Below are 22,484 nucleotides of genomic sequence, written 5' to 3' on the forward strand. Positions count from 1 at the left end.
TATCTATCTATCTATCTATCTATCTATCTATCTATCTATCTATCTATCTATCTATCTATCTATCTATCTATCTATCTATCTATCTATCTATCTGTCTGTCTGTCTGTCTGTCTGTCTGTCTGTCTGTCTGTCTGTCTGTCTGTCTGTCTGTCTGTCTATCTATCTATCTATCTATCTATCTATCTATCTATCTATCTATCTATCTATCTATCTATCTATCTATCTATCTACCTACCTACCTACCTACCTACCTACCTATCTATCTATCTATCTATCTATCTATCTATCTATCTATCTATCTATCTATCTATCTATCTATCTATCTATCTATCTATCTATCTATCTATCTATCTATCTATCTATCTATCTATCTATCTATCTATCTATCTATCTATCTATCTATCTATCTATCTATCTATCTATCTATCTATCTATCTACCTACCTACCTACCTACCTATCTATCTATCTATCTATCTATCTATCTATCTATCTATCTATCTATCTATCTATCTATCTATCTATCTATCTATCTATCTATCTATCTATCTATCTATCTATCTATACTGACCATCTGAAAGTCTTCTCTGGCCGTGGGGAGATCCCTGGCCAGCGAGGGGTCGCCCGTCTGTTTCTCCATCCTCTCGCCTTTCACCACCATCGTCTTGACGACCTTGCTGACTTTGCGGCCCTGCACTGGCTCCGTCTCGAACTCCGAGCCCATGGCAGACCCCAGGGCCGGGGACTCGGAGACGGTCAGCTGGGGAAGTCGGACAGAAAAGTCAGAAGGTCAACAGGACCCGATCCAACAATATGCCTGTCAGCTGCCATAGCTAATTATTCACCGCAAATGTTTTTAATCTATAGAATAGTTCTTCCCCTAGACATTTGTCTTGGCTGGATGGAGAGGCCTCACATGGCAATTCAATGTGATTTTGGGCTTTACAAATACATTTGATTTTTGGGGCGCCCAAGTGGTGAACCACGTAACGCGCTGCGTCGTGGCACGGCCGACCCGGGTTCGCTTCCTGGACCCGGCGGTCTTTGCCGAATGTCTTCCCCTACTCTGTCTCCCATTCTTCCTCTCTCTCTACCGGACTGCCCGGTAGTAAAAACCAATAAAAAAAATGATCTACAAATACATTTGATTTGATTAACTTTCTATCCTTATCTCTGCAACTGCAGAACAGACATTGTATCTAACATTCTGCTCAGATTAGGGTTCGAGAACTACTGTGGTACGACACTGACCTCGGTCTGGTCTCCCCCGCTGCGGATCACCGTCCTCTTCATCACTCTGGACACCGCGTCTCCTTCCTCCACCCGCACCATCTCCTGGTGGGATCCCTCCATCGTCACTTCCTGTGTTTCCATGCCGTCCGCAGACACATACTTACGAATCACCTTCCGTGTGATCTGGAGGGGAGAGAGAGTGAGAGAGAGAGAGAGAGAGAGAGAGAGAGAGGGAGATGAGAAGTTCACTGTGAAATCTTTGATCTAATTGTCTAATAGTATTGAATAGTTGATCGATTGATTGTAAGTTGTCTGCAACTCCTCACTGTCAGGTGAAAAGACGTGGCTGGCATGTGAGGAGGAGGCATGTGGTAGTCTACACCCTCCCCAGACCGACAGTAGGGTAGTCTACACCCTCCCCAGACCGACAGTAGGGTAGACTACACCCTCCCCAGACCGACAGTAGGGTAGACTACACCCTCCCCAGACCGACAGTAGGGTAGTCTACACCCTCCCCAGACCGACAGTAGGGTAGTCTACACCCTCCCCAGACCGACAGTAGGGTAGTCTACACCCTCCCCAGACCGACAGTAGGGTAGTCTACACCCTCCCCAGACCGACAGTAGGGTAGTCTACACCCTCCCCAGACCGACAGTAGGGTAGTCTACACCCTCCCCAGACCGACAGTAGGGTAGTCTACACCCTCCCCAGACCGACAGTAGGGTAGTCTACACCCTCCCCAGACCGACAGTAGGGTACTGGTAGTCATTTCATGTACCCGTATTTGAGGATGTCTTCTTACATAAGATCGATCCAATACATGTCATGTACCAGTATTTGAGCATGTCCTCTTACCTTCTTAATCACCATGTTCCCGTGCTCGTCTGTGTACTTCTCCTCTGTTACAGTCTGTGGGGGGATGTCTGGTAAGTCGTCCGCCTGTAGACAGAGAGAAGACAGACACACATTACTGCCATTACAGTCCCACCCGTGGAGGCTCAATCTGAGCGAGCAGTAACAAAGCATCGGACACAAGAGCAAAAACAAATACTGTATACATCTGCGTAAAAAGTACATTAAAAACACATTTTTGGAAAATATGACAAACCACCACCCGACTGCAGCCATTTTAATTCTCAATATCAATTAACAACACTGAACCGACACAGGGAACATTACACAGTAAATTGTGATCAAATAGCAAAATAATGTGGGTGAGCATGTGGCAAAAGATAAACAATAAACAAATAGCTAAATAAATAAACTAATATGGAATGGTATCCTTCCACCTTCCAAAGGAATTACATCACAGAGTCTTTCCCTACACTGTAAGAAAATGCATTAACTTTTCAAATCAAATTGGTTAGACTAGAAGTCTTTATTTGTCATGCAGTTTAACATACACACGCGAGATGGGCGACCCACGGGAACACACACACACATGCACTGAGTCGCCGATGAAATGTCTCTCTGCACTTTTCCCATCCCGTTGTCCTTCCCCCCCATGGGCAGCCGGGAGCAGATAGGGCGTCAACGTGAGCCGCGCCCCGGGGACCAATCCAAGTGCTCCTGTCTGTCTTCGTCAAGGATGCCACAGCGTTAGCGATCTGTTGTGCATGTTTTTCTATTGGGTTTATCTTATCGGGGGGGAAACCCTTGCGAGCACGGGGAGAACATGCAAACTCCACACAGAAAGGCCTGGGAGATACCCCACCTGAGTACCTGGCATCAGGTACTTTGTTGAGGGTATCAAGCCAGTGGGATAAGTAAGCAGGGTGTTAAAGGACCAGACCTGTCTAATGTTGACTTCTTGGCATTTTGTGTGCATACCGTAGGTGTATAACATTATATTTTGGCTAATGTTTTACTGTATTACTCTACTACATGTACAAGCTATTCAAAATCATGCGGCAACCGGGAGCACCCAGGAGTGAATAACAAGTGCACCCGACTGCAATGGACTGCGGCCATTTGATGTGCAGGGCTTGTAGTAGAGCGTTAGCAAAAGTGAGACAAAAAAGCTGAGTTATATACAGTATGCCTAGCAACTTTAAAACAACGTTCATGTCTCATGAAGTATTTCCCACCCCCTTTCAACATCAATGGCAGTGTGAATGGCATTTAGTAAGGTTACCCTTACACCTACAAACATAACATGTGTTAAAGACAGGGTCTTTATAATGGCAAGAAGTCAACATTAGACTGGTAACTATGAACCTGTAACATCGTATTTCAAACACAGGTTAAGTCAAGTGCAGCATGGTGAAACCACCACCAACAGCCACTAAACCTCTACTCCACACTAAAGGCGACAGTATACTATCTGTGGAAACTAACTTGCATAAATGACACATTTGTGGAGAACTTGCCAACGTGTTGGACCGTGGTTCTGTTTCAGTATACTGCCGCCTTATCCCCAGCATCGCTGCACAGCACACTGGGCCTGAAAGCACCCTCCTGTCCATGCTCTGCCATGCTGTCGTTTACCTGGATGATAACTCTACGTCGAACCACCCTGGTGGTCAGCACCTCCTCCTCTGAACTATCAGAGGACAGCATCCCTAGCTCCTCGGCTATCTCCTGGGAGACAGCACACAGCCAGCACAAGTCAATATGACACAGTATTACTGAAGGTATACCAAAAAACAAACACACACCGGCATTGTAGAACTGACTACATTTGCATTGACATGTACATAGCAAACGATTGTCCTAGCAATGCAGCAAGCATTCCACTGAAACTATATACAGCAGGCCAGGCAACGGCTGTCCCTTCTTTTCACTTGGGTTGTTTGACTTTTCTGTTTGTTTACCACAAATGTCCTTTATGCCAACCAATGGATGGGAGTATAAAACAATAGTACACACTGTATGGATAATTGCATGGCAATGGAAGATGAAGAGAAGGCACAGTTGTGAATGGATCTCTGGCTGAATATGACATGCAAGTATGGAAATGACACACAACAAGTGGACAGCAAGCAGCTACTGCACTGATGTCAACAAGACACACATATAGTGTATGTTATACAATATATTGTTACATCATCCTGGAGTCTGTCAATATGGTTGTACAAATTTGAAACTGGAAAAGGCACACATACACTATCATCAACATTTGGTTTTGCCATTGATCATCCAGTGTTCTATGTTGCCATTAAGAACCTGTGTTAAGTCCTCATCTGTGTGATTGTGTTCTTCTCTGTTACTAAGTGAATACACAGCACACATGCGAACACACCATTCGCTAGTCTTATCTTTCTGTATTTCTTTTTTTAGTGCAGTTAACTTCCATGTTTTAGTTTGACAATCTCCTTTGTTTTTGCCTTTCTGTATTTTTATCCCATCCCCCAATTTTGTTTGTCATCATGCCAATTCCCTTCCTGGTCGTTGCGCGTATTGCCCCACTGTCGGTCTGGGGAGGGTGTAGACTATCACATGCCTCCTCCGAATCATGTGGAGTCACCAGCCTCTTCTTTTCACCCGACAGCGAGGAGTTTCACTGGGGGAACGTAACGTGTGTGGAGGTTCACGCTATTCCCCCCAGATCCCCTCCCTGCTGAACAGGGCGCCCCGACCAACCAGTAGGAGTCGCTGTTTGCAATGACCAGGACACATACCCCACCGGCTTCCCACCCGCGAACACTGCCAATTTTGTTAGTAGGGACGACTGACCAAGCCGGAGGTACCGCTGACAGCTGGATTCGATCCCAGAGTCTCTGCGGTGGTAGGCGAGTGCTTAGTCCTCTACGCTACCCAGCCAATCCCAATCTGCTTTGTTTTAAATGTAGCACCACCAGTCTGAGCGACCGGGACACAAACCAGGGCGGCAGCACACTCATGCTCGACCTCTTACCCTTCCCAGGTGGTCGTCATCGTCATCATACCCTGCCTGATCCCTAGAGGGAAGCTCCTCACACGCGGGCCTCGCACGCTCTGCTCTATCATCCCGTGAAGCGCCCGAATTGTAGGCGAAATCGGGATGACTTTCACTACCAGAGGACAAGTGCTTATAATCCTCAACCCGAAGGAACGGGTGAGCACTGTGTTCGGGAGTTCCTTTGCGGAAGCCCCTGTCACGAGTACCGCCCGGCATAGGGGATGGGGGTTCTGAGATGAGATACAAGATCTCAGGTTCTAGGCTCATCTCTTCCGGTTCAGAGACGTCCGAGGGACCTTGTCTGCAGTCGTAAAACTCTGAGTCTGAATCCGAATGTTGAGGGGATTCTGAATCCTTACGGAGCTTCGTTGCTCGTGGGTCTTTCGGTTCTTCTGGTCTGAACACGGACAAAGTCTCCTCAAACTCAGAGTCTTCAGCGGTTTCCGATGACCCTTTGGTGGCGGCTTCAACGGCACCTTCAGGTGAGATGGAGTCACTGAACACTGGCGAGACTGGACTCAGGTCAGTTGGGGAAGCTTGACTACATTCAGAAACTATCAAAGTCTGCTGTCCTGAAAATACTGCATCGTAATCTGGCGGCACCGACGACTGACTTGACATTGGTGAAAATAGCTCACTGGACCGCGTGCCGCTGCGGAACAACTCCCGGTCTGAAAACTCATCCAATATGTCTGATTTGGGACGATGTTCAAATAGAACCGGAGTCACAGTTCTGTGGGTTTTGAGTGAGTCCCAGTCTGCTAGCTGCAGAGAAGCTGATACCAGTGGCTTGTAGCTGGTGGATGTTTTCATCTGATCAGAGGATGGCACCCCGGATTTACTGTGTTCTTGTCTCTCTGTTTCTGTGGTGGACACCTGGTTGCTTTGCACCTTATTCTCTGTCTGCAAATGCATTTCCTTTGCTGTATGAGATGGCCCCTGTAAGTGAATGTCAACACTATCTGAATAAATTACATTATGATAGAGTGCATAGATTGCATGCACCATTCACATCACCGCAAAACTGCACCAATTTAGCATCACTTTTCAATGACAAGGCAATGTTTTCCCACACAGTCTGCAGTCCTAATCAGATTAGGTAACGTTAGATTAAGAACATACCAAATTATTTCTGATGGCATATCATGCTTGTTTTTTAAAATGTCTTTAAAGTGTCTCAGTGCTAGACAGAGTACAATCTTAACTTTGAGGCAAGCTTTTGACACACACATTCTGAAACCAGAGTGCAAACCTTTTTATTTATTAGTTCATCCAGAGACGTCCTTATAAACCACACAGTTATTGTTGTCCATTCAACCGGTGAGTTATTGCAATCTTCCACTGCAAAAGTGAAGACACTCTTGGCAAGGCCATCATGCTCTCTCTCTTACCCTCTGTGGGGCTGTCTGGATGTTCAGTCCAGCATTGGTTTGTAGGTCCTCTTTCCCCCGATCTTGTATATGCTGTACCCTCACTGGTATAGGCTGTACAGGAGTATCTTTAGGGATCTCCCCAAAGTCTTCCCCACCAAGAGTGATTGGTGAAGTTGAGAGCATGTCAGCTTCTTTTGATCCATGTTGGATCCACTTCTCATATGTCACCACTGTTTCCGTTTCTGATCTGTCCAACTGTGTCTGATCAGTTTTGACAAAAGGTCCACCTTCATCAACCTTTGACTCAGTAGCTGGGGTTGGTAGTGGGGACGCACCATTAGGCTTACATTTGAGTGTCAACGGAGGTTTCTCAGGCTTTGAAACGGATGTCACATGACTCAAAAGTTCTGCTTTAGAGACTAACATATCTGAACCCTCAAAACTGTCTATATCTGCCTCCTCTTCAGACTCAATAGATTGAGGGGACAATGGCCTCAGGATATCATCTATCCAGGATTCAATAGGTAATGCTTCAAACTCTATGTCTGACGACAAAGACACAGGAGAGGATGATCGCTCACCAGGGGTGACCTCCACAAAGTAGGATGACAGTATTCTCATGAAGTCAGGTACCGGGGAGTCAGGCGGTAGTCGTCTAAACTCGTTAACAGATGATGTGAATTCTGCCTCCTCTTCAGACTCAATATAATGAGGGGACAATGGCTTCAAGCTATCATTAATCCAGCATTCAATAGGTAATGCTTCAAACTCTATGTCTGACGACAAAGACACAGGAGAGGATGATCTCTCACCAGGGGTGACCTCCACAAAGTAGGATGACAGTATTCTCATGAACTCAGGTACCGGGGAGTCAGGCGACAGCCGTCTAAACTCGTTAACAGATGATGTGGATTCAGGCGAGGATGGCCTCGTCTCGATCACAAAGGCTGAGGATGAGGTGACCACCACCTCGCTGTCTGAATCTGACCTTATTGATTCAGGTGACGATGACCTATGTGTTGTCCATGCAGTGGTGTAGTCCACCAAGGACACTGTGAACTGTGGGAGGGGCGAATCTGGAGATAAGCTTCTGTTCTCATCATGCTCATGCATCGATTCTGGAGAAGATGCCCTTCTGTCATCCATTCGCATGGCTGATTCCAGTAACATAGGTCTGTATTCAGGGATAGAATCAGGTGATAGAGGTCTATCTTTCTCAAACAGATCCTCCGACGTCAATGATTCAGGTGATGACAGCCTACGTTCATCAAACAGACCTGAAGCCATGTGGTCTATATTGGATGCGACAGACTCTGGCGAGGACGAACTTGACCTCAGTAATGTTACGCAATCTGGCAACGCTGTTATAAATTGAGGTAACGGGGAATCTGGTGAGAGTGCTCTAAACTCATTCACTGATGTAGTCGATTCGGGCGATGATGCCCTGAGTTCTGCCAATTCGGGTGACATGGGTCTAGAGTCTGGCAAAGAGTCTGGCGACAGGGCTCTATCATCATCCTCTGCTTTGGATATTGATACGATCACCCACTCCTCATCAGATTCAGACATTGAATCAAAGACAGCTGTTTTAAATGTATATTCTGCCCGTCTATACTGGGCAGGTGGCGAAGCAGATACACGCCCGCCCACCGCCGAGGGTGACTTTGAAGCAACTACATCGGGCGTGACTTGTGCATTTGCAGTGGAAAGTATGTCTCGATCGATCTCGACCGTCTCGACTACACTCAGGGGAGGTATCACATCTGGAGCTAGGTCGGTTGCAGATGCAATTGGAGTGTCTTGGGTTTGCTGTTCTTGATCCTGAATACTCGCTACATTCTCGATTGTGCTGCTGACATAGTCCAGAAGCCCTGTTTTGCCGCCAACGGTTTCTCCCGCATACTGAGGGTCATGCACATCAGAATTCAGCCCCCGCAGCTCAGCGTCATAAACAAGGTTATACTCGGCCACCGGCATGGCTGATTCATGCGGGGATTTGGGAGCCATTGTCGTGGATAATACCACGCTGTCAGCGGTTGCTTCGGTGACAGTCGGGATGGATATTTCAGTTACTGATGACATTTCCTCTGTTTCTGATGCAATGGACTCAGGCGATGCTGGTCTCCGGTCAATAAATAAACAGTCTGCATCTGTTGTCATATCATCAGAATCTGAAAGTTCAGTGGGTGACGAACCTCTTACATATATAGAATATTCCACAACTGCTTTCCTATAATCAGGTATAGGTGATTCAGGGGAAAGTGGTCTATACTCGTCGTCTGATCCCACTGACTGAGGTGAGGGTTGTCTCTCTACAATGAATGGCTCATCAAGCGCATCATAGTATAATTCTAATTCTGAATCTGATGTCATTGATTCTGGGGACAGACTCCTGTAGCCAACCCATGCTGTAGTAAACTCAAAGACGCTCTGTGTAAACTGAGGAATAGGTGAGTCTGGAGGCAACTGCCTACATGGATCACTTGATCCAGTAGATCCTGGAGATACTGCCCTAATGATCTCCAGGAGCATCAGTGACTCAGGCGACAGGGGTCTGTACTCCGGTATTGATTCAGCCGATAATGGTCTCTCTTCGACCTCTGACATCACTGATTCAGGAGACTCTGGCCTATCCTCAGTATCAAATGTCCCAGACATCAAATACTCACTCAATATGTACTCAATATCTGATGCAGTGGATTCAGGCGAGCTGGATCTATAACTGACAGCTGGAATGACAGATTCAGGTATTGCTGGTCTATATTCGGGTATAGGTGAGTCTGGGGACAGTGCCGTGTATTCATCTCCTGATGCAATCGAATCAGGTGATGCAGGTCTACCTTCATGAAACAGTGATGCTAGAGAAATATCCCCATATTCTATATCTGAATATGGTGATGCAGGTGATGTTGATCTACAACCAACAATAGATGGAACCGATTCAAAGACTGTTGGTCTGAAGTCAGGTATGGGTGAATCAGGCGATAGAAATCTACATTCATCTACAGATGCATCTGAATCAGGAGATTCTGGCCTCTCCCCAAAAAGCCATGGAATGCACACATGAGTCTCCAAATCCATATCTGAACATACTGAATAAATCAAAGGTGCATACTCAATATCTGATGCAACTGATTCAGGGGATGTTGACCTCAATCCAACAGAATATCGCACAGATTCAAAGAATGCAGGTCTGAATTCAGGTACGGGTGAATCCGGTGGCAGTGGCCTGTATTCATCTACAGATGCATCTGAATCAGGAGATGCCGGCCTGTCCCCAAAAAGCCACGGAATGCACAAATCAGTCTCCAAATCCATATCTGAACATACTAATTCAGGTGAAGTTGATCTACATCTGAATGTCAACATAGGTGATTCAGAGTATAGGTACTGGGGTACCGGGGAGTCCAATGACAAACGTCTGTGCTCATCGAAAGAATACGTTGATTCAAGGGAATCTGGTCTGTCCTGAAATTCAAACATCTGAGAAATCAAAGGAGCAAATTCTAATTCTGAAGTCACCGATTCAGGAGATGACGACCTGTACCCGACAGCAGGGTATGACTCTGCTATGGCTTGTCTAAAGTCTGGTACGGGAGAATCTGGTGGAAGTCTTCTATGGCTACTGACTGGTGATAGTGAATCAGGTGATGCTGATCTTTCTTCACAGAGCACTGGGACAAGCGGTTCAGTTTCCATTTCCAAATCGGATGACATCGACTCGGGCGAAGAGGACCTGTGTCCTAAGAGGGACATTATGGTCTCGTGTAGTGCCTGCCTGAAGTCAGGAATGGGCGAGTCTGGTGATAGAGCTCTATACTCATTAAGAGAACCTGTTGATTCAGGCGAAGGAGATCTGACACATGACATTAACAGCGATGCAGAGGACAAAGGCCTATATTCAGACTCAGAATCTGGAGATAGAGGTCTCTCTACGATTTCTGTTATCAAAGACTCAGGTGAATCCGGCCTATCGGCATTATCAAATATTGAATAAATCAAAGGCGCATACTCAATATCTGATGCTACTGATTCAGGGGATGTTGACCTATATCCAACAAAATATGGAACCGATTCAAAGAATGCTGGTCTGAATTCAGGTACGGGTGAATCTGGTGCCAGTGGCCTGTATTCATCTACAGATGCATCTGAATCAGGTGATGAAGGTCGATGTTCATCGAACAGTGATGCTAGAGAAATATCCCCATATTCTAGATCTGAATATAACGATTCAGGTGATGTTGATCTACAACCAACAATAGATGGAACATATTCAAACACTGTTGGTCTGAAGTCAGGTATGGGTGAATCAGGCGACAGAAATCTACATTCATCTACAGATGCATCTGAATCAGGAGATTCTGGCCTCTCCCCAAAAAGCCACGGAATGCACAAATCAGTCTCCAAATCCATATCTGAACATACTGAATAAATCAAAGGTGCATACTCAATATCTGATGCAACTGATTCAGGGGATGTTGACCTCAATCCAACAGAATATCGCACAGATTCAAAGAATGCAGGTCTGAATTCAGGTACGGGTGAATCCGGTGGCAGTGGCCTGTATTCATCTACAGATGCATCTGAATCAGGAGATGCCGGCCTGTCCCCAAAAAGCCACGGAATGCACAAATCAGTCTCCAAATCCATATCTGAACATACTAATTCAGGTGAAGTTGATCTACATCTGAATGTCAACATAGGTGATTCAGAGTATAGGTACTGGGGTACCGGGGAGTCCAATGACAAACGTCTGTGCTCATCGAAAGAATACGTTGATTCAAGGGAATCTGGTCTGTCCTGAAATTCAAACATCTGAGAAATCAAAGGAGCAAATTCTAATTCTGAAGTCACCGATTCAGGAGATGACGACCTGTACCCGACAGCAGGGTATGACTCTGCTATGGCTTGTCTAAAGTCTGGTACGGGAGAATCTGGTGGAAGTCTTCTATGGCTACTGACTGGTGATAGTGAATCAGGTGATGCTGATCTTTCTTCACAGAGCACTGGGACAAGCGGTTCAGTTTCCATTTCCAAATCGGATGACATCGACTCGGGCGAAGAGGACCTGTGTCCTAAGAGGGACATTATGGTCTTGTGTAGTGCCTGCCTGAAGTCAGGAATGGGCGAGTCTGGTGATAGAGCTCTATACTCATTAAGAGAACCTGTTGATTCAGGCGAAGGAGATCTGACACATGACATTAACAGCGATGCAGAGGACAAAGGCCTATATTCAGACTCAGAATCTGGAGATAGAGGTCTCTCTACGATTTCTGTTATCAAAGACTCAGGTGAATCCGGCCTATCGGCATTATCAAATATTGAATAAATCAAAGGCGCATACTCAATATCTGATGCTACTGATTCAGGGGATGTTGACCTATATCCAACAAAATATGGAACCGATTCAAAGAATGCTGGTCTGAATTCAGGTACGGGTGAATCTGGTGCCAGTGGCCTGTATTCATCTACAGATGCATCTGAATCAGGTGATGAAGGTCGATGTTCATCGAATAGTGATGCTAGAGAAATATCCCCATATTCTAGATCTGAATATAACGATTCAGGTGATGTTGATCTACAACCAACAATAGATGGAACATATTCAAACACTGTTGGTCTGAAGTCAGGTATGGGTGAATCAGGCGATAGAAATCTACAATCATCTACAGATGCATCTGAATCAGGAGATTCTGGCCTCTCCCCAAAAAGCCACGGAATGCACAAATCAGTCTCCAAATCCATATCTGAACATACTGAATAAATCAAAGGTGCATACTCAATATCTGATGCAACTGATTCAGGTGATGTTGACCTCAATCCAACAGAATATCGCACAGATTCAAAGAATGCAGGTCTGAATTCAGGTAGGGGTGAATCCGGTGCCAGTGGCCTGCATTCATCTACAGATGCATCTGAATCAGGAGATTCTGGCCTCTCCCCAAAAAGCCACGGAATGCACAAATCAGTCTCCAAATCCATATCTGAACATACTGAATAAATCAAAGGTGCATACTCAATATCTGATGCAACTGATTCAGGGGATGTTGACCTCAATCCAACAGAATGTGGAACAGATTCAAAGAACGCAGGTCTGAATTCAGGTATTGGTGAATCCGGGGACAGTGCTCTATATTCATCTACAGACACTATTGAATCAGGTGAGGAGGGTCTTCCTTTGACTGAAAATAGAAGCGTGTCGAAAACCTCAATTTCAAAGTCTGACACTACAGAAAGAGGTGACGATGGCCTGCTTCCTGTTGTGAGTATGGTTGATTCTATATAATGTGTGAATTGTGGTATAGGAGAGTCTGGCGACAGACGCCTAAACTCATTATCAAACGGCATAGATTCAGGAGATGATGCTCTGGCTGTTTCCTCTCCTGTGAACGGCACATCAAGCGCATCATAGTACATCAAATCCAAGTCCATATCTGATGTCACCGATGACTGTTCTGGGGAGGAACTCCTGTAGCCCACATCCGGTGCAGTAAACTCAAAGACGTCTTGTGCAAACTGAGGAATAGGTGAGTCTGGAGACAACCGCCTATGTTCATCAACTGATCCAGTTGATTCTGGGGATGATGACCTGGTGTTTTCCATCAGGTAACAGATCAGAGGTGAATACTCAATTTCTGAGGTAACAGACTCAGGTGAAGAAGATCGATATCCACCAACCGAAGTAAAATATTCCTGTACTGCTGGTCTAAAATCTGGTATTGGTGAATCAGGGGAGAGAGGCCTATGCCCACTCACTGATGCTAGTGACTCAGGAGATGAGGACCTAAACTCAGTGGCATACATCTCAGTGTCAAGTAACTCAGCTTCAGAATCTGATCCAGGTTCAGGTGATGATGCTAAATGATATGACACTGAAGCTTCAGGGAATGAGATGGAAAATTGGGGAATGGGTGAATCGGGAGATAAAGTTCTAAATTCATCCAAGGACTTCACAGAGTCTGGGGAATCACTTCTCAGAACAGCCTGTGACTCCAATGTCTCAGGTGAGAGAGGTCTATAGTCGGAGTTCAAATCAGGTGACAGTGGTCTACTCTCCTCTTTCACATCTGGGAAAATCTGAACATATTCTGTTCTAGTGCCAACATACTCAAACACACCTGTTTTACTCACAAAGGTTTCTCCTACATAGTGTGGGTCACGTGTTTGAGAGATTAGCTTCCAAAGATCTGCATCATACACAAGTCTGTGTACAGGCACTGTAATTTCTTTAAACATGGGTTCAGCGACTACTGACCTCTCGCTGGGTTCGGACACAACTGAATCACGTGAGTCAGGTCTCTGCTGCTCGGCAATGTCTGGCTCTAAATCACCTCCAGAAGCTACTGAATCAGGTGATAATGATCTACCTCCAGAGACCAACAATGACATATCCCCATATTCTACATCTGAACACATGGATCCAGGTGAAGAGGACCGACACCGTCTAGTTGAGAATGCATACTCACCTAAAGCCGGTCTAAACTCTGGGATGGGCGAATCAGGAGATAGTGCTCTGTATTCACCTCCAGATGCTATTGAATCGGGAGATGCTGCTCTGTCCTCAAAAAGCATTGAAATGTATAAATCAGTCTCCATTTCCATATCTGACATAATTAATGACTCAGTTGACGATGACCTTTGATGAAAGTGACAAGGTGCTGAGAAAGAGGCAGAGTATTGGGGAATGGGTGAATCTGGAGATAATGGTCTGTGCTCATCTAAAGATCTCACTGACTGTGGGGAGTCTGATCTCAGTGCAGCCATCAACCTCAGTGAATCGAGAGACTGAGGTCTGTATTCTGAATCAGAATCAGGTGACAGAGGTCTTTGCGAAGGTTTACTCTCAGGCTCTGGTTGCAAGCTAGCACCTTCATCCACCTGTGTTGCATCTGACTCAGTGTTACTATACTCTATCCTGTACCCAGCATGTTCAAACACGCCCGTTTTACTCATGAAGGTTTCTCCTACATACTGAGGGTCGTGAATTTGAGAGATTAGCTTACAAAGCTCGGCGTCGTACACAAGTCTGTAGACTGGTACTCGCACTGCCATAGGGGGTAAAGATGCACTATGCTCATGCACAGGAATTGAAGACTCTACAGGTCTGTAGTCAAGCAGGGACTCAGGGGAGAGAGGCCTGGATTCAGGGTATGATTTCTCTGTTAATGGCACTGTTGGTTCATATTGTGGTAGCTGAACATGCTCTATTCTACTTCCAGCATATTCAAACATGCCTGTTTTGCTGCAGAAGGTTTCTCCTACATATTGTGGATCATGGATTGGAGAAATCAGCTTCCAGAGCTCTGCGTCATACACAAGCCTGTACTCTGGTACTCGTATCGCTGGTGGCGGTAAAGGGGACAAAGGCTCAGCTGCTAATACTTGACTTTCAGGGAGATCTGCGATTACATCAGACGACAATGGCTGGGTGTTGGATACAACTTCTGCTGATAGTTTGATATTAAACTGGTCATTCTCAGGCTGAGCAATCTCAGGTGCAGCTGATTGTACCTCAGATTCATTAGGCTTTTCAGGATAATCATCTGCAGGTTTAGAGGGAGACTGGTTTGTGATTTTTTGTTTAAGCTTTCGTTTTGTTACTCTTTTAGCAGTTTTGGTTGGGTTTGTTTCCACAGCATCAGGCTTGGCATGCTGGCTTGATTTGGGTATCTGCTGGAAAAGATCTGGTGATATTTGTGTGTCAGCAGAAGACATAATCAATTCAGGTGGACTTTGCTCACAAGGTGAGGTTGACCTAAACTGCTGCTGTTCTGAAGGGAAGCTCTTCTCCACTTCAGTTTTAGTAGATTCACCATACCTTTGATTCTTCAAAGATTTTGTTCTATCCTCTTCACATGACTGCTGAGTAATGTGTTTGGACACTTCTGATGCAATAGGGTTAGATTGCAGTGGTCTTTCCTCTAACTTGCTTTCAGGACTTCCTACTAACTTGCTTTCAGGACTTCCTATTAACTTGCTTTCAGGACTTTCTATTAACTTGCTTTCAGAACTTCCTATCAACTTGCTTTCAGGACTTCCTATTAACTTGCTTTCATGACTTTCTACAAACTTGCTTTCAGTACTTCCTACTAACTTGCTTTCAAGGGACACAGGCCTTTTAGCACATGTTGGATCTGCTTTCTGAAAGGGCAGAGCCTCAGGAGATGCTGATCTATCCTCAATGTTAACTGAGTCAAGAGACATTGGGACATATTCAGTGTCTGAAGATATTGATTCAGGGGAAGCTGATCTATAGCCTTTGGATACATTCAAAGATGTGTGTAGCACCTGTCCAAAGTCTGGTATGGGGGACTCTGGGGATAATGCCCTATGTTCATTGACAGATTTAATCGATTCTGGGGATGATGGCCTATCCTCAAAACGTAACGATAACAATGACATGGCTTCATACTCTGTGTCTGACAATACGGATTCAGTAGATGACAACCTATAGTATGTTGTGAACACATGGTGTACAGTAGGATCATATGCTGGAATGGGAGAGTCTGGAGACAGAGCTCGAAGTTCATTTACTGAAGTTGTCGATTCAGGAGACGATGTTCTGTCTTCTGCCATTAACATCACCATTTCAGGCGACATGGGTCTGTGCTCAGGTATTGACTCTGGTGAAAAAGGCCTTTCCTCAGTCTCAGGAAGAGGTCTTTCCTCAGTGTCAGACAAACAAACAATAACCCATTCATCGTCAGACACAGATATCGACTTCATAGGTGATGCTGGTCTTTCTTCTGACACTGGCAATTCAGGTGATTCCGGCCTACACTCGGAAGCTATGGAATCACATATCACCGGATAGTCATAGTCCATACCGTAGTCAATGTCTGATGCTACTGATTCAGGAGAGGAGGATCTATATCCAGAGACAGCTGTAACACATTTTGGTAACCCTGCTCCGATTCCAGAAATGGGCGAGTCAGGTGAAAGTGGTCTATCTTCAGTGACTGATGCTGTGGATTCAGGGGATGGTGGCCTCATCTCATCTAGATACATTTTGGGCGATAGGGGCCTGTGGTCAGGAGGAGACTCTGATGTAAACAACCACTGCACTGTTTCTAGAACGACAGACTCATGTGGTGATTCCCTATCCCCAGTCAGTGACTGCGGTGAAATGGAACCACCGCCACTACAGTCACTTCCGGGAGATGGCGGCCTTCCAAATGGTCTCTTGTTGTTTGAAACCATCGGAGTCAATGGCCTTTCCTCTGTTTCTGATGCACTCAATAATGCTTGCCCTGGGCCAAAGGCCAAAGTGTCATCAGTCTCACATTGGATCATAGGGGGTGGTAGGGGAGACAGGGGCCTAAACGGAGGTACCTGCATGGAGGAATTGGGTACAAGAAGACACAATTCATTTTCCGATGACAATGATTCAGGTGATGAGGACCTACTTGCAGCCAATATTATGAATGTATCTGGGGTGGACGGGCGACTCTCAGGTGAGTCGGCTGAGTGGAATGATGTGACAAACTCTGTGGAAGATGATCTATCACAAGGTGGTTTTTGAAGTTCAAGAACGTGCACCCCTTCTCTGTATAGTAAGGTTTCTGGCTCATGCAAGACTGTAATAGAACCTTGTGCTTCTACAGAGGCCACATCCTCCTTTTCATGGGGTCTTAGTGGTAATGTCATCTGAAATCTGCACTCAACTCCTGGTGTGATACCTTTGACTGATTCAGGCTCAGCTTTTGGAGTAAGTGCCTCTTGCCTCGAGGGATCAACGGTTGAGTCATGTGACACCTGAGTGACAACAGTTGAAAGCAGAGATTCTGCTCTTTTAGATTCTGAAACTGGACTGGTTATATTCATATTTGAGGGAACCGTTGATGTTTCAGTGGTAGTATCAGAGGTTTGGTAACTAACATCGACTGGTTTGACAGGAGGCTCAGTTGAGATAGAAGCCTGGTCGGATGTGGTCTGGTCAATGTATAACAGAGGCTCAGAGGATGGGGAAACATCGTCATAAACCTGGGCAGCCCTAACAGCCTCATCCATCCCCAGTGTGACTTGGATCGACACTTCACCGGATGTGTTCTTAGGCTGCAGAAGCACATCCTCGCTATTTGAGCTTGTCGATTCCACATCGTACCCATAAAGGACTTTGTAGAGTCGCTGTGACACTTCATCCAGGTGCTCCTCTGAACAGGCCGGTCTTGGTGTCACCTGATGAATCTGTTTGGATTCTGGATTTTCTTGAGATGTTGGTTCAATCCCAGGTTTTTGTCTAATACTGATCTTTTGAGAGAGCCTCTCGGTCAAGGGAGCAGCCAGGGTGACTGAGGCACTGGAGACATATGTGTAATCCTCAACCGTTTCCTTAAGGTCCACAAACATTTCACTGAAATCCGGTTCAGCCTCTTCAGATTCAGTCAAGCTGTCCCCAAAGTCAGTCACGTACAAGGGCCGGCTTTCGTCTATACCAGTTTGTGATCTGTCGGAGGTTTGACGTTGACCGTCTGTTGACAACCACACGTTGTCATATTCTGGCTGGCTGGTCCGTAGGCATTCCAAGCTCCACTCCCCTCCGCCCTCGGCCCCCTCCGCCCCCTCGACCTCATCAGGGGGTTCGACAGTGAGGCAAGGCGTGCGGGGGATCTCACCAGATAGCTTCGGTCCCCCTTTGTACACAGGGTCTATCACATGGGAGCGCAGGTTGTAGGGGGAGGTGCAGTACAATGTGAAGAAAGGACTTACTTGTCTGAGAGCAGCCGTGTGTTGTAATTGCACTCCTCTTTGTGATGTGCTGAGAGGAAGAAAAGAAGAACATGCATGTCAACAGCGTGTCACCTGATGCTCCTTAACACATTGAGTGCCACGTACGCGTTTTGTCGTTAGTTCATGCCGACCTTTGAGTGCCCCGGACGCTATATAGCGTTTGTTTGTCGTTTTTTTTTTTTTTTTTTACTTTGACCAGTCAGCTGGTTCTTTTAGCGTTTATCGCTTTTTCATCGCACTCATACTTAGTCAAGTTCGACCGACAGAAGCAGGCTGAAAGGGTTCAGATGGGGGGGAAGACACTCTGGGAAAGGCACGGCTGCCGTCCGGGATTCGAACGCGCTCAGCCCCAGATCCGTGACGAGCACGGTTGTCCACGGCGCTGAAATAGCACTCGCGGTACGTGGTGAGCTACTGGAGCTCCCCTGTCTTTTTTTTTATTGGCGATTTGAATTCATATTTCATCAATCGAGCCTCACGCTAGTGTTGCAGACTCTCTCTGAGCTCAATTGGGAAGATACCGCCCCCTATCGTCTCTCCCTGTGTAACTGCACCCCATTACTTTACACTGACGAAGGGGAGGGGTGGCCAGTTTCCTCATTTTACTTTTCCCTCAAGCCAACTGAAGAATCCATTGTGCTCGCCGCCCGGAAAACGCGTGGATTGTGTATTTACAGTACTCAACACTGTAATCAATAAGCGTGATCGATATTTGGAATGGCGATCAGGAATTGGAATATTCTTTTTGGATAACATCTGATCTCAGGTAAGGAATTTATTTGACCAGTCTTAGGATAATCAGAGCTATTTTCACAGAGATATAAGCGTTTGCCCTATGCGTGTGGTTGTGTGTGTCTGTGTGTGCGCAATCAGGAAATGAGAGAATCGATATTTCAGCCCGCCTCTATAGAGTGCATAAGTACACATATACTATCGATAATCTAGCGTTTATTTGAAAACGATTCATATATAGGCAGAAAAATGACAACGTTTTTGTGTATCCAGAATATTCCAGTAAATGCCGTTTATCACGGAATCTATATATTTTCCTTGAAAACGAGGGCTTTTAAAAATGCTATAAAACGGAAATGAACCGATTAAAAAACAATCTGTTTCGACAATGTTGACTGCAAACAAGTCATTGATAAGCGACAGGCAGATTAGACACAGTCATAATTTAAGACGGAGATTATGCTTACACAACGCTATCATTGAAGTGGGTGGTGGCATTTAACCATGCTTCACCATGTTAATGGCCGGACGGTACTGAAAGTGTTAAAGGTTACTTTTCATTAACTATTTCGTCAAAATTCTATTTGCAATGCCTTCATAATGTAACCTCAGAAATAGCTTCTTATTAAACTTGTTCTAAGTCACAAAGGGAGACAAAACGGTTCAGGGCAGCAACTTGATCCCATCAATAATAATTTAAAGTAATAATCTTGAAAATGTTTATATAAATAAATGTCTATTTTGCCACTGTCTATCACCAACTGATATAACACAATAGTGAATCCACCTACTGTATACAGAATTAATAACAGTCATTCACTGTTCACTGGCTGCTCTAAACACTGGTGTCCAGTAGAATGTTCTCAGGAAAATTATCCGGCATACAGGAAGCGATACGTTTTATGTCACCAGCAACAACAGCAGTTTATTTGGATTGAATAAAATACTTAAAGGAACATGTCAACATTTGGGGAATTTAGCTTACCGTCTTCTCCAGAGAGAGAAAAGAAGATAGATACCAGTTTCCTCTCTGTGCGTTCAGTAGAAAGCTATCTGGCTGCACGTTAGCCTAGCTTAGCACAATGAATGGAAGCGGACAATGCAGGTTAGCCTAGGCATTGTCCAACTAACACGTCTCCTGAAGGCTAACCAGCACTGTCCACTTCCATTCATTGTGCTAAGCTAGGCTAACGTGCAGCCAGATAGCTTTCTACTGAACACACAGCGAGGAAACTGGTATATATCTTCTTGTCTCTCTCTGGAGAAGACGATAAGCTAATTTCCCAAAAAATTGGCGTGTTCCTTTAACTTAGTAGATAACATGAGGTACCATAATTCCCTCTACAGGGCAAGTCTATTCTAAGTTGCACTCAATATTAAATTAAAAAAAAACACTGATACACTGATACACTCTGGATACAAAGAGACACTTACTGTGTTGTGTCCATTTCTTTCTCCAGTTTATCCTTCTGGGAGTGTCTCAGAAGGCCTGACACTGACGTGTCATGGAGCGATGACAAGCTAGAGGACAAATCCTCTGCGGACACCATGGGCACCTGCTGATGGGATCCTGGACTCTGGGTGGTGGTCTCCAGACGTCTGCCTGGCCTGGGACTGTCGATGTCCTCATGAAGGGCCGAGAAACCTGAGAAGGCAGCGAATATGTACATATGTACATGTTTTCTCTCATACTATCCTACATAATCTACGGTCTCTACCCACCCGGTCTACTGCTAACATCACCACAATAACACCATTGCACATCATTGTGCAATTTTACAAAAATATTCACTATTAAGTTGCGAAAACCTTGTTCTCTTTAAGAACTGCTGCCCAATGTACAAAATACGGCATAACTTGGCACCACCTCCAGTCCATTTTTCGCTCCTCTGTAACTGATGCTACTGGAGGGGAAGCCAGAGTCACCAGAGGGACAGCCAGAAAAGACTGCGAAATCCCGTTTAGAAAGAGCATTATTTGGGCAATCGTTTTCTTTTATAAAGCGCCTGAGTGGAATAAAATCCCACAGAACATTAGAAAGTCCATTTCATTCAACGCCTTCAAGTATAATCTTAGGAATTGGTTGATAATCAAAGATGTGAACACTGATGTGTATACTATGTGGGGATTGAACTGTGTATTATTGCAAGGGTTAAATTATGTATGTTATTGCTAATGTGTTTGTACTTGTGTTTTAATCTTTTTTGTACTAATAATAATAATAATTAATTGCATTTATATAGCGCTTTTCTGTTTTTCTAGAAACTCTGCGCTCCCCACAATGTAGGTTGGGAATTGCCTCCTTCACCACCACTGGTAGCACCTAGCCCCTTACGTGACTGCGATCTGCCCCTGGCTTGCAGATCGCAGTCACGTAAGGGGCTAGATAGCACCCAACCTTGGGCTATGCAGGCTCAATGGCTGCCATATACTGGCACCCGGCACACATCACACTACACAATGGCTAAACGGCTCAGGAGACAGGGATTGATATCAGTCAATTAAGGGGAAGGGATGATTAGGTGGCCTTGATGTCAGATACCTGATTGGAAATTTGGCCAGGAACATCGGGGAACCCCCTACTCTTTACGATAGGCGTCCTGGGTTCTTTAACGACCGAATTCAGTCAGGACCTCGGTTTAGCATCTCATCCGAAGGACGGCACTCGCAGCTGTACGGTGTCCCTATCACTGTAACAGGGGCATTGTTACTGACAAGTCCAGAGGACAGAGTGCCCCCTGCTGGACAACAACTCCACTTTCCTCAGGGCAGCTCTGGCTGCAATTGTAGCTTACCACCACCGGTATGACTGTGTATGAACGAATAATGGACTCTGTGAAGCGCTCTGAGTCAGAGAAGAGCGCTATATAAATCCAATCCATTATTATTATTATTATTATTACTTTCCGACAGCAGCCTTGACCGGGGCTCGAATCGGTGATCTTCTGATCATGAGTCCGGAGCTCTACTCATGTAGCCACTAGGTACTAGCCCATTATTACCTTTTGTGAAAGTCTGAAAAAGACAAGTCACTTCACATGATCAGGAATTTGTGTTTACTCACTGGCACACTAGCTCACTGGCACACTGGCACACTAGCTCACTGGCACACTGGCACACTAGCTCACTGGCACACTGGCACACTAGCTCACTGGCACACTGGCACACTAGCTCACTGGCACACTGGCACACTAGCTCACTGGCACACTGGCACACTAGCTCACTGGCACACTGGCTCACTGGCACACTGGCACACTGTCACACTGGTTGACTGGCTCACTGGCACACTGGCTGACTGGCTCACTGGCACACTGGCTCACTGGCACACTGGCACACTGGCTGACTGTCTCACTGGCACACTGGCTCACTGGCTCACTGGCTCACTGGCACACTGTCACACTGGCTCACTGGCTCACTGGCACACTGGCACACTGGCTCACTGGCACACTGGCACACTGGCTCACTGGCACACTGGCACACTGGCTCACTGGCACACTGGCACACTGGCTCACTGGCTCACTGGCTCACTGGCACACTG

At 45.7% G+C, this 22,484-nt stretch overlaps 1 protein-coding gene across 1 annotated transcript in view; it reads right to left on the minus strand.

Annotated features, from left to right (window-relative positions):
• LOC311229844 (ankyrin-3-like) overlaps window positions 1–22,484 on the minus strand; it is a 69,357-nt gene that overhangs the window by 6,950 nt on the left and 39,923 nt on the right. The window contains exons 13-18 of the mRNA XM_084315917.1: window positions 20,381–20,591; window positions 18,194–18,242; window positions 3,719–3,811; window positions 2,087–2,170; window positions 1,250–1,414; window positions 570–758 (exon numbers count right to left, since the gene is read on the minus strand). Of these exons, the coding sequence (XP_084172043.1) occupies window positions 570–758; window positions 1,250–1,414; window positions 2,087–2,170; window positions 3,719–3,811; window positions 18,194–18,242; window positions 20,381–20,591 (791 nt within the window). The remainder of the gene's footprint in view (window positions 1–569; window positions 759–1,249; window positions 1,415–2,086; window positions 2,171–3,718; window positions 3,812–18,193; window positions 18,243–20,380; window positions 20,592–22,484) is intronic.

The sequence above is a fragment of the Notolepis coatsorum genome, assembly GCF_963971535.1.
Source record: "Notolepis coatsorum genome assembly, chromosome: 1".
Taxonomy (NCBI): domain Eukaryota; kingdom Metazoa; phylum Chordata; class Actinopteri; order Aulopiformes; family Paralepididae; genus Notolepis; species Notolepis coatsorum.